Source organism: Mustela nivalis (assembly GCF_964662115.1).
Source record: "Mustela nivalis genome assembly, chromosome: 5".
Lineage (NCBI taxonomy): Eukaryota > Metazoa > Chordata > Mammalia > Carnivora > Mustelidae > Mustela > Mustela nivalis.
Window position 1 is genome coordinate 52,172,512 of NC_139024.1, and position 13,950 is coordinate 52,186,461.

Here is a 13,950-nt window from a genome sequence, read left to right on the forward strand (position 1 = left end):
TTTTTTTTTTTTTTTAAAGATTTTATTTGACAGATGGAGATCACAAGTACGCAGAGAGGCAGGTAGAAAGAGGAGGAAGCAGGCTCCCTGCCAAGCAGAGAGGCCAATGTGGGACTCAACCTCAGGCCCCTGAGACCATGACCTAAGCCTAAGACAGAGTCTTTAATCCAATGAGCCACCCAGATGCCCCTATAAATAGTCTTTTTATGCTTTAAAAATTCTCCAATTTGGGATTTTCTGCTTCCTAGAAAAGTTTTTGAAATGTTTTTCAAACTCTTTAAAATATTTCCTCATTGTGTTTTTTACATTAACATAAGGTCAAATACAGTTAACCCATAAACAATGTGGGGACTTGGAGCATTGACCCTGTGAAGTCCAAAATCCACATAGAACTTTTGATGCCTGAAAAACTTAACTACTAATGGTCTAATATTGACCAGAATCCTTACCAGTAACATAAGCAGTCAATTAACACATATTTTTTTGTTTTATGTATTATATTATTGTATTCTTATATAAGGCAAGCTAGAGAAAATAAGTTATTATGAAAATCACATGGAAGAGAAAATGCACTTATAACACTGTACTGTATTTATTAAAAAAAAAAAAATCTACATAGACGTAGACCCATGCAGTTCAAACCTGTGCTAAGGAGTCACTATATACTATTTTATTTTTTTCTTTTAAATTCTTTTTTTTTTTTAAGATTTTATTTATTTGACAGGCGGAGATCACGAGAAGGCCTGAAGGCGGGGGGGGGGGGGGGCTGGCTCCCTGCTGAGCAGAGAGCCCGATGCAGGACTCGATCCCAGGACCCTGGGATCATGACCTGAGCCGAAGGCAGAGGCTTTAACCCACTAAGCCACCCAGGCGTCCTATACACTGTTTTATTATTTATTATATCAGATCAAATATACTGAAACCCACCTCAAAAAAGCTCTCTACATACTGTAACACATAAACACCACAATCACTGAAGTTATTTTGCTGGGGTACTTTTGGATTAGAGCCTTTCATAACATCTTTGGAAAAACTTCTTTTGCTTCCTTTTTTAACTTCCCATTCCACCTCTAAATACCTGCAAAAATGCACATATGGTAAGAATATACATATATTAATATACAAGTCCCTCATTCCCACCAGAATACAAAATACAAATTATGATTTTGAACTTACTCTCTTAGAATTTTTACAACATTTGACCGAGAAGGGCCTCTGAGTGAGTCCATCAGTAGGATACAAGGTCTGCAGGGTGAAATGACCAAATGTTAATATTTATATTAACATTAAGATAATATTATTATTAATTTATAAATTATATATTAGATTATATTAATATTATTAATATTAAGATAATATTTTATCCTTTCAAGATTATTTATTTATTTGAGAGAGAGCACACATGTGCAAGTGAGAGCAGAACACAAGCAGGGGGGAGGGTCAGAGGGAAAGGGAGAAGCAGACTCCCCACTGAGCAGGGAGTCCAACGAGGGGCTTGACCCCAAGACCCTAGGATCATGACCCGAGCCGAAGGCAGATGCTTAACCACTTAACCAACGGGTGCCCCCAATACTTTATAATGTTTAAAAGGCATAAAGAGGTGAGCACTATCAACAGAATTTAAAATATTCAAAATTCTCTTGCTTCAGTAAAACTTGGGGGAAAAATAAATCTTACAGACACATATACCCTAACACAATACCTAATTACCCATAATTATATTAAATACCAGATTACAGGGATGCCTGGGTAGCTTGGTCGGTTAAGCATCTGCCTTCGGCTCAAGTCATGATCCCAGGGTCCTCGGATCGAGTCCCACACTGGGCTCCTTAATCAGTGGGGAGCCTGCTTTCTCCCTCTCTCTGCTGCTCCCCCTGCTTGTGTTTTCTCTCTCTGACAAATAAATAAAATATTTAAAAAACAAAATAAAACAAATTGCATAATATTAATTGAACCACTTCTTATTATAAACATATTTGACTAAAGTTCCATTTTTGGTTCCTTAAAAGAATACAAAATTTAGTAAAAAGTCAAAATAATTCTGAAAATTTGAAAATCCCCCAATTCCAAATTAGCAAAAGTGGGACCATGAAAAATAGAAATAATTCCACTTTTTTAAGCCTTTTTTTTTTTTTTTAAAGTAATTTCTGTACCCAACGTAGGGCTCAAATCCACAACCCAAACATCAAGACTGAGCCAGTCTGGTGCTCTGAAATAATCCCACTTCTAACTAAAACCTATTATAGATAACAAAACAGGTGATCATCATATAGAAGAATTAGTTTAGGGGCACCTGGCTGGCTCAGCTGGTGGAGCATACAACTCCTGATCTCAAGGCTGTGAGTTCAAGTACCAAACTGAGTGTAGAGATCACTTACGGGAAAAAAAAAATTAGTTTAGAATCCAGTGTTTTTTGCAAGATTCTCCCCAACTTGAGCCCTGGACACTGGGCATAACCCAACTCTCCTCACTCATCTTAGACAGGTTTTATGATTTTTAAGGACTTGCTGAAATAAAAACTGTCCAGTTACGTTTTATTCTATCAGGGTATGTAAATAAAATTTATCATGCAGTATGCGAGATATAAAGTTAATGCTTACTGTTTACAGATAGTAGGCTTTAAATGCCACTGTCCTATTTCTGAATTGCAGTTGTCATCAGCAAGGAATCCATCATCACTGCTATCATCCTATAAAAGACAGCCTGTTAGTAGTGAACACAATCTAAATAATTAATAACCTCACAAAACAGCACTACTGATAATAAAAATCTTCGTAGCAAATATATAAATTTTTTCTATATAATAGTCCTCAGACATGAGAAATTGTGGTCACCTGATTCTAATTACCCAATGCCACAGAACTGACATTTTTATAAAAAGAAACCATGGATCAGAAGGTTATGACATTGTTATATCTAATTTTCAATGTAAAAGAAAATTTTAAAGATGAATAGAGTAGGACTGATTCTTTTTCAAATACTACTGTTCTGATTTTAGATATTTCTACAAAAATTTAGTTTGTTGGGTAAGATAACTGTTTCTCAATAGGAATATGAATGACTTAGTCTTTTACATAAATAATTTTTTAAATCAGAAATATTTAAAGAGTTTTGGGAAACACCTTTGTGACAGAACCATACATGTACTTCACTTAAGAGAAGACAACTTAATGACAGTGTGCCTTATTTTGTAGATTATCTTCAATGTAAAACAAAGCTTTTCCTGTTCTTCAGAAAGCTTCTAGCAACCTTATAAATGAAATAATAAACAGAAATAATAACACATATATTAGCTAGTTCATATAACTATTACCCCAAAGGAACACAGTATAGCACTCATTACAAACCTTGAGTATAATCCATATATATATGCCTGTGTAAGTTGCAGAGAAAAACTGTATTTCTTAGACACCACAAAGAATGGCTTTTGTTCACAGGAGGATTGTGCAAAAAGGAAAAATGGTGCAGTACAAAGCTATCTTCACTATTAGATAAACTCAAAGTTTATTCAAACAACTAAAGAAAAGTTCAGAGATTAAAGAAATGGAATGCCGTAAGATTCTTACAACTTTTCTATCAACATAGCCTTCTTTAACTGAGTCATAAAATATTTTCAAAAATATATTTTATTCTTGGTGTAAGTAAAATTTATTAGAACTCTAAGAAAATATGAAAATTTATCAATGTTATATTTTTTTAAGATTTTATTTATTTATTTGACAGAGATCACAAATAGGCAGAGAGGCAGGCAGAGAGTCAAGAGGAAGCAGGCTCTCTGCTGAGCAGAGTGTCAGATGTGGGGCTCAATGCCAGCACCCTGGGATCATGACCTGAGCCAAAGGCAGAGGCTTTAACACACTGAACCACCCAGGCACCACTACCAATGTTAGTTTTAACTAAATATTGTATGTTCCCGCCATGATACATATACATTAAGCTAGAAGAAAAGAATTACTGGAAATGTGGAAAAAATAGTAATTTTGCTGTGCTCAAATACTACATAATCAAGTATGCACATTTGCCTCCTGAATAAGTTAGACCAAAGGTTAAGTATGACCCATAAATGCTTTAAAAGAGGAAGAGAAAGGGATGGCAGAGTTAGTGGGGCTAGTGGCGGGGTTTAGGTGGGAGAATCAGTTTTGTATTAAAACTGTTCTGAGGTAGGTAATGTTAGTTTAGTCCATGATGGCAATAATGAAAATAAAAACCCTAGAAGAAAAATAAAACAAAAAAAAACAGTATACATTTACCCTGGCAACTTCTTCTTTCTTTTTTAAAGATTTTATTTATTTATTTGACAGAGAGAGATCACAAGTAGGCAGAGAGGCAGGCAGAGAGACAGAGAGGAGGAAGCAGGTTTCCTGCTGAGCAGAGTCCGATGTGGGACTTGATCCCAAGATGAAGGCAGAGGCTTAAGCCACTGAGCTATCCAGGCGCCCCCCTGGCAACTTCTGAATTAAAAACTTAGGTTTGTGCTTTGAGAGGAGACCCAAATTCAGAAGGCATGAGTTACTGGTAGAAGGAACTGCTTACAGGACTCCAAGAAAAACTTAGATAAAATATTGGAGCTTTTTGCAAACCTTAGGTTTTACCTGGTTATCCTGATCTTCTGAGAAGTCAATGAGCTCATCTTCAAGCATTTTGCTGCATTCAGTTGATTCATCACTATAGTTTAGTCTAATTTTGCTTAAGCCATCTATATCAATAAGAAACATTATATAATTAGGTGGCTCTGTGGCGCAATGGATAGTGCATTGGACTTCTAGTGATGAAAGAAACATTATATAGTTTAAAAAAGGACATGCACATACCTTATAGTATATGATGTTAAAATTAATGCTAGTCATTAATTATATAGTAGCTATGGATAAAAATCTGCATTAACATGTAATTCCACAAATATAATTTACTTCTAATAAAAACCTGGATTCAGTATAAATTATGAAGTTGTTTCTACTACTCAGACCCTAAAATTCATTAAAATTTAAAACTAGGTATCAATTATAAATATATGTATGTTTAAATATATATAGATATATACATGTATGTGTATTACAACATTTTTGTGCTAGGTATGCTAGTTATCCTTAGTAACAGAAGCTACAATTGTCTAAAAATAACCTAATGTCCAATAACAGGAATACTTAGTTAATTATAGAACATAAAATATTATACATTTTAAAAATAAAAATTATAAAATTGTGAAAAATTGTATAATACAGATTAAAACATAAACATGATTAAAATTAAGTTAAACAGCTTATTTGGGGACAAATAATAAAAAGAAAAATACAAAAATGAAACTACTCAAGATGTTAGGATAGTAGCTACGGATGAGTTCTCGAACCCTTGTTTATTTTTCCTTCTTTTTCTTAAATTTATTTTTTTATTATTATTTTGAGAGAGAGAGAGCACAAGAAAGGAATGGAAGGGTAGAAGGAGAGAGAGAATCTTAAACAGTCTCCATGCCCTGCACAGAGCCCAACACAGGGCTTGATTTCATGACCCTGAGACCGTGACCTGAGCTGAAATTGTCAGATGCTTAACTGACTGAGCCACCAAGGCATCCCATATACTTTTCCTTCATGTTTTGTTATATTCACTGACTTTTCAATAAAATAAAATAACCCAAGAAAATTTTAGCATGAAATGATTCATAAATTTGAAATTGATACTTAAAAAAGTCAGTTTCAAGAATCTAAATCCTTCAAAATATTTTGCTGAAAGATGCTAATCACACGTTTCGGAAAAAAATATAAGGTTTACATGAAAATAATGAAAACCGAGGACTCTACTACCAAATTTAGTAATCTGTTTATTAAAGAGTATACCTTTTCCACTTTAAAGAGTATGACTTTAAGGTGTATTAGACAGGATACAGTTTATTTTTATATAAGTTATTAAAAGGGAACTAGAAGTTATTAAAAAGGAAGATGGGGTGAGAAGACAGCAAAAAAAACGTGCCTCGGAAAAGATGTCTGTCTCTCTCTCTAAAAGTTGTGATTTAAAACATACTATTTAAAATAAATAATAAAGCACTATGGTAAATCATTTTGTTACATGAAAAATAGCCTTTACAATTTTTTTTTCAAAAATCTGTATTTTTATGTTTGTTTGAAGCTACAATATCTATATTTGAACAAAATCAGTCCAAATCCTTAGGAAATTCGCAATCAATTATAATCAAGTTATTCTAGCAGCCAATTATTCATATCTACAGAGGCTATGTAATATAAATATAAACCTTACTCAAATTAAATATATATGCATTTCAAAAAAGGCAGAAAAACAATAATTCTTTTATTCAGTAAGTAAATGTCCTGGTGTACACTGAGAGGTGATAACTCAACTGTTCTTTTATCAGTCTCAGTTTCTGAGAGCTTCTCATAGAGTCAGATCCTCTGAAGATACCACGTGTGATTCTAGAGTTTAAAACATACACCTTTTTCATGTACCATAGTAAGACAACTATTTCATATGGTGCTCAACTGAAAAACTAGCAAATGAAAGTACCGATAACACACATTATTTTCCTACAGTTGGCCTTAACCTAATCCTTATGATGAGATACAATTCCTACTTATTACAACAGCATATTATTATCTGATATCAGGACTCAACACTTGTAACTCTATGCGTTCGACAGTTAAAACTATATTAAAACTATCTAAAATGCTTTGTTTAAGGGCACCTGGCTGGCTCCGTCGGTGGAGTGTGCAACTCTTAAGCTTGGGGTTTTAAGTTTGGGCCCTGCATTGAGTGTAGAGATTACTTAAAAACAAACAAACAAAACAAACAAATAAATAAAACAAAACAGAACAAAATAAAATGTTTCTTTTAAATCTTGTCAATTATATTCCCAGGCAAAACAGAAATCAATTATTGAGATATTAATCACAATCACAGAAATTTTTACAAGTTCTTCTTATATTAATTTATAGTAATTATTAATATAATTATTAAATTATAATAATCGTATTAATTTCTAATATATCATCATTTCATATAGGACAGAGACTACCTAACCAACCTCACTGAGGTAATAAAAGCACCTCTAGAAAGCACTCTTATTTAATGTGAGTGATACCTTGGAAACATCTGATGAAAGCACAGAAATGCAGATTCACTCTAGAGCACTATTTTTCAAACTGTAAGACACTATCATTGGATTATAACAAGCATCAAAAAGAACAGAAAATATCAATGTATCACACCCCATAAAGATAAATTAATTTCCCTTAAGGAAGACATAGTTGATATGGTTGCAAACTAAAAATAAAAACAAATATACAAACTACAGTTGAAAAAAAAAGGATTTAAAAAAAAAATCCTCAAGGATTTAAGGTTCTTAAAAAGGCAAACTTCATAAATCAGAGGATTCTTTACTTTGATCTCCACCAGGATATTAAGGATATTTACTTAAATTAAACTGGATACTATTTAACTAGAACATTAATTTGAGGGAGAGGGCCATTAGAAGTTTTTGCAGTTTGTGTATATGAAGCGCTCGGCTTGTCCCATTGCTTTAGGTCAGGAACTTCATTCATTTTTAATTTGAATTCACATTATAGTGCGAGATTACTGATGAAAGAGGAACTTTAAAGAAAACAGTTCTGTGGAAATATAACCGCCATGTCATACAATTCACCCATTTAAAGTGTATAATTCAGATGTTTTTATATATTTACATGTATGTGCAACTATCAAAGTAAATTTTATTTATTTTTTTAAAAAGATTTCTTATTTATTTATTTGACAGAGAGAGAAATCACAAGTAGGCAGAAGTAGGCAAAGAGGCAGGCAGAGAGGGAGAAGCAGGCTCCCTGCTGAGCAGAGAGCCTGTTGTGGGGCTTGATCCAAGGACCCTGGGATCATGACCTGAGCTGTAGGCAGAGGCTTAACCCACTGAGCCACCCAGGTGTCCCTTAATTATTATTTTTAAATATTTATTTATTTGCGAAAGCACATACATGCTAACAGGGGGAGGGGCAAAGATGGTAGGAGAGATAGTCTTAAGTAGACTCTGCACAGAGCATGGAGCCTAACGCCAGGCTCAATCTCACTACCTAAGATCACCATCTGAGCTGAAACCAAGAGTCAAACACTTACCCAACTATTCCACCCAGGCACCCCTCATCAGAGAAAAATTTTAAACCTCAGTAAGAAACCGTGTATCTTTCAGCTATTTAGCTATCATCCCCCTTTACACTCCCCCACTCCCATTTGCCACATCACACTAGCCCTAATCTACTTATAGATTTTCCTGTTCAGGAGACTTCATACAAATGGAATCATATAGTATGTGGTTTTTTGGTGACTACTTTCACAACATTTTTAAGACCATCAATGTTGTAGCATATATCAGTATTTCTTTTTATGATCTAATAATATTCCACTGAATAGATATAGCACTAATTGATTATCCATTTGTCAGATGATGAACATCTGGGTTGCTTCTACGTTTTGGTTACTATAGCTACAATGAACATTCATGTTTAAGTTTAAGTTTAGTGTGTTTTTATTTCTCTTGGATATATATGTAGGAATGAAACTGTTGGGTCATATTATAACTCTACATTTAATTTTGTAAGGAACAATCAAACTCTTCCAAAGACAGTAGCTGCACCATTTTACATTCCTACTAATAATATATGGGTTTTAAAAAATATATATTTTATTTATTTATTTGTCAGATAGAGAGAGAGAGAGAACACAAGCATGGGCAGTGGCAAGCAGAGGGAGAAGCAGGCTCCCTGCTGAGCAAGGAGTCTGACCCCAGTACTTCAGGATTATGACCTGAGCCGAACGAAGGCAGATACTTAAGCGACTGAGCCACCCAGTCACCTCATACATGAGGTTTCTAATTTCTCCACATCTTCACCAATACTTAATAGTATCTAACTTTGTCTTACTTTTTCTTCGACTCAAGTATTAAAATACTAAAGCTGAAAAATAATACAGGCTGCACTTAGTGATTACCCACTTTGTCTATCTTCATTCCATTTCCTGCATAATGAAATAGACAAACGTGAATTAGCAAATATTTACATTACATGTACTTTTTTGCTGTAACTGCTGTATTTCCCCTTTCTGCCATTTATCTTATACCTTCCAAAGGGCACAAAGATCATCAATCTGGGGCTAAAATCAGATTTATGCAGCTAGTATGTCGAACAAATAAAAACTATTTTTTATAAAACTCAACAATAGCATTCTGAGGTACTAAAATAAGGTAGTAAAAGTATCAAGACTATCTTCCGAATCCCTTTTTTTTTTTAAGATTTTATTTATTCATTTTAGAGAGAGAATGCATGATCAGGGATGGACAAAAGGAGAAAGAATCTGAAGCGGACTCCGCACTGAGTACAGACTGTGACATGGGGCTCAATCCCAATACAAACTGAGGCGAAACCAAGAGTTGAACGCTTAACCAACCAAGCCACCAAGGAGCTCCAGCATTCTTAATCTTTGAAAGTCCTTTCTGAATTCACATAATATCTTTTATGTCTTATTCTGACTTTTTCCTCCACAGCAAATGTATTAGATTTATTCACAGCTTAAGAAGCAAGGCACATGTCATAGCATATTATGGATTTTATGAAGTAGATTATTTTACTTTTGGGATGGAGAGAAAATTACAAAATTGATTTGATATGAAATTTAAGTACTGGAAGAGAAACTAGATTTCTCTAACAAGTGCTAGAAATATGGAACTGATTCAAGGGAAAAAAATTCAATTCATTAGAACTGAATGGAAATAAAAAAGTAGAGGTTGGACTAGCACCCTTCTTCACACTGAAACATGAAAGAGAGTGAAGAATAAAGAACTAACCTCTCATTTGAGTGTCATCAACTATTTTGGAGGAAAGGCTTTAATTTCTGACTCTCGCTACTTGATCTCTATTTGCCCATCTATAAATTGAGAAGAATGAACTAATTTGCCTTAAAGATCTAAGAGTGTCCAACTACTGTTTGTGCCACAATTAACTGCCTATGAAATAAGAATAAACCCAAGTTGCTATAAATGAAAAACGTAGACCTTGTACTACAGTTTTTTTGTTTGTTTGTTTGCTTGTTTTAGATTTATTTATTTATTTATTTGACTGAGAGAGAGAGAGAGAGAGAGAGAGACGGAACACAAGCAGGGGGAGTGGGAGAGGGAGAAGCAGGCTTCCTGCTGAGCAGGGAGCCTGATTTCGAGCTCAATCCCAGGACTCTGGGATCATGGCCTGAGCCGAAGGCAGATGCTTAACAACTGAGCCACCCAGGCGCCCCCCTTGCACTATAGTTTTAAACCTTCTTTGGGGTGTAGAAAGGCATAAGGGAATTTTTTGGAATGATGGAAAAGTTCTAAATCTTGATTATTGTAGAGATTATATGACTATATACATTTATCAAAGCTCACTGAGCTATACTTATAAAATGGGTGAATGTTACTGTAAATAAGTCGTATCTCAATAAATCTGAGTTTAAAAAAAAGTGCGCTTTGAAATCTTAATCCTATGTATAAAAAAACCAATTTATTCTGAATTCATTGATTCTTTCAAAACACTTAGACACATACCTGTATGGTGCGTAGAACTTAAATATTCATTCTGTAGGCCATTTTCACTTTTAGTCCTATCAACAACTTTCTGGCATGTAGATTCTCCTTTATTCGATTCTTCATTTTCACTTGCAGTATGATTTATTTTTTTCAGACTACATTTCACACTGCCTACATTTCTCCGAGAATGAGGGTCACCTTCTTCTTGTTCAGCACTTGAATCAATTCCAGCTACACAATGTTTTCTGTTTAGCATCTTCTTAATTACAGGCTTGACAGAAGAGTTTTGTGAACAACTGTCCATTTCACTGGCTGAAGGAGAAGAAATACAACTGTCCTCTACAGTTGAACATTTTTGCATGACTGTATTTTCATGGTAATGAGGATTAGGTTCATACTTTGGTTTTTCCAAACCAGGGAAACAAACAACAGCCAAAAACCAGTGTGCACTGTAAAAAACAAACAAAACTACTAAATATATTATTAGGAGAGTTTATTATATTTGGCAATAAGTATCAATTGACATATTTTTTCTAAAGTCAACAAACATAAAGAATGCCCGATTTTTTCAATTCTCAAATGAATCCACTTGTTTATATGATCATTAATAGAATATAACATCTATTCAAAAAAACAATTTTTTTAGAATTATGTAGCCTGCACTCAATTTTGCAAATAATCCCTTGAACTTTTATTGCTTTTTTTTTCAAAAGATTTTATTTATTTATTTGACAAACAGAGATCACAAGTAGGCAGAGAGGCAGGCAGAGAGAGAGGAGGAAGCAGGCTCCCCACTGAGCAGAGAGCCTGATGCAGGACTCGATCCCAGGACCCTGAGATCATGACCTGAGCCGAAGGCAGAGGCTTTAACCCACTGAGCCACCCAGGCACCCCCTTTTATTGCTTTTTGAATGAAAAAATTCATTCTTACTTTTAGGCGATTTAAGAAAATATAAATTAGATTACTGTAACTCACCATTCCCATTTCCCTTGACCTATTCATCTCAAAGGATAGGAACTAGCAAAAGATTAAACTATTTTCAGAAGCCTAAACAGGCTGTCTAATTTTGAACATTTCCAAATATTGCACACATAAAACTTAAAAACTTTTACCCCACATCTGTTTTTATTAAGAATAAGGTTAGGCATCACTTGATGTTGAAAATATTAAATAACTCTTTATCTTATGCTTATTGAGATGTACATAATTAAAATGAAATAATGTACCTATTTTTTAAGCATTATTATAAAATCTCAGAATTAGTAGAGTCCCAGCTATCAGGTGTGTGCTCCTGATTTAGCTGAATTCAGGTATCACGGTTTCTAACAATAGGTTAGAAGCCATGAGTAAAAAGCTATACAGCTAACATTGGCTAATATTCATTTAAAATTTTTTTAAAGATTTTATGTATTTACGACAGAGATAATGAGAGAGGGGACACAAGCACAGGGGAGCTGGAGAGGGAGAAGCAGGCTTCCCACTGAGCAGGGAGCCCAATATGGAGCTTGATCCCAGGACACTGGGATCGTGACTTGAGCCAAAGGCAGACACTTAACAACCGAGCCACCCAGGTGCCGCAATATTCACTAATCTAATGAGGCATTTTATTAGGGGATTACTATTTCCTAGACAGTGCTATATGCTAAGATACAATGAATAGGCTATAGATGTCAGAGAATTTATTGGCTGAGTACACTGTTTATCATATAATAGAGTATTCAACAGACGTTTGAGGAGTGAAAAACTGTATTATCCTTACATGAACAAGTTATTCTATATTTTCACTTTTATAAAATGTTAAATTCCTCCAAAGTATTATGAAGAAACACTAATTATCTCTTCATCAGATAGCATGAATACAAGGGTGACAGAGGCTGGCTTCATCCTCAGCACATTAAAGGCCAGATGGAGGAATGCTTCACTCCTGTTCTTTATAAACCCTCACTGTTCTATGGACTTAGGTCAGACTAGGTTAGTAGAAAGAGCCACATACCATCTTTCTCACTTTATTCCAAGTTTGGCTAACTGTAAGTCACAGCTCAATGTCAGAAAAGTTAATGTGAAAACATATGTTTTAAAAATTGATTAATTTGGTACAATATAGTTCTCAAGCTGAAGGTACAACACAAGTTCTACCACAGTTTTTAATATTTCTTAGCTATGACAAATATGTATAAGGCATAAATTTTCTGTTATATACCTAAAAACTAAGAAAAATTCTTTCTTTACCTAGCTGAAAGGAGAAACCTGAATCAGCTACATCTGAGGTTATTTTCAACCACTAAGTGACAGGGTTTTGCTTTTATGAAAAAAAGATTTTAAATTTATTTGACAGAGACAGCGAGATAGGATACACAAGCATGGGGAGCTGGAGAGGGAGAAGTAGGCTTCTGGCTCAGCAGGATTCAATCCTAGGACCGTGGGATCATGCCCTGAGCCAAAGGCAGACGCTTAATGACTGAGCCATCCAGGCGTCCCATGTGATCCCTTTTAAGAGCAGCTACACATTGACCTTAAAACCACCAGTGGGAGAAGAGGCTAAAATCGGATCTAAATGCTGACATTTTTGCCTTACCAATTTTTAACAAACAGCTTATAAACTTTAAAGTCTAAGAAACTATCACTACCAAGAAAATCAAAAGTAAAACAGCAGAAACACAGCAGCCTATCTAAAATGATTAATAAACAGAACTATTTGTGGCTTTAGCTCTTCAAAAAGAAAACAAGGCAAAATGAGCCCTCAGAATTTGGAGGCTTTTTTCCCATCTACCAAGGGCATTGGTCTTTTGCAGAATCCTTTACTGACTCTTTATCTTTGTTCATTCTCTTTCTTTCACCAAGATAACCAGAAGCATTTATCATAGCCTCAAGATGTACTAAGAGAAATGTGCCTCTATTGCTACAGTATGTACCTTAAATTTTTATACTTCATTTCTGAAAAAGAGCTCTCTTTGTTTATCTTCCCTTTCACCTAAGCAGGCAGCTCATATGTTACTCTTTATGACAAATTACTGTCAAGACACCTTATTTTTGAGAAATGAAATTAAGAAATCAAGAAATTAAGAATTAGTTTTAAACTTGGTTTTAAATTGTGACACTATGTTTGACTTAAATATACAGCTCTGAAGAAGTTGGGCTTTATAGCTATAACCAGTATTTTGACCTAGCCTACCTATCTTTGGCTAGGCTCATTAGAGAACACAGGTCTTATGATTAACATATGATTTTTAAAAAGATTTATTTATTTGACAGAGATCACAAGTAGTTAGAGAGGCAGGCAGAGAGAGAGGGAGAGGGAAGCAGGCTCCCTGCTGAGCTGAGAGCCTGATGCAGTACTCGATCCCAGGACCCGAGCCGAAGGCAGCGGCTTAACCCACTGAGCCACCCAGGCGCCCCAATTAAC

General features: G+C 34.7%; 1 protein-coding gene across 9 annotated transcripts in view; it reads right to left on the reverse strand.

The window, feature by feature from the left end:
* Positions 1-13,950, reverse strand: part of SENP6 (SUMO specific peptidase 6) — a 117,743-nt gene that overhangs the window by 2,657 nt on the left and 101,136 nt on the right. For all 9 annotated transcript variants that reach the window (XM_082730283.1, XM_082730280.1, XM_082730277.1 and 6 more), the window contains 5 exons: positions 10,565-10,995; positions 4,593-4,696; positions 2,601-2,689; positions 1,177-1,245; positions 928-1,078 (listed from right to left, as the gene is read on the reverse strand). In XM_082730283.1, the coding sequence (XP_082586409.1) occupies positions 928-1,078; positions 1,177-1,245; positions 2,601-2,689; positions 4,593-4,696; positions 10,565-10,995 (844 nt within the window). The remainder of the gene's footprint in view (positions 1-927; positions 1,079-1,176; positions 1,246-2,600; positions 2,690-4,592; positions 4,697-10,564; positions 10,996-13,950) is intronic.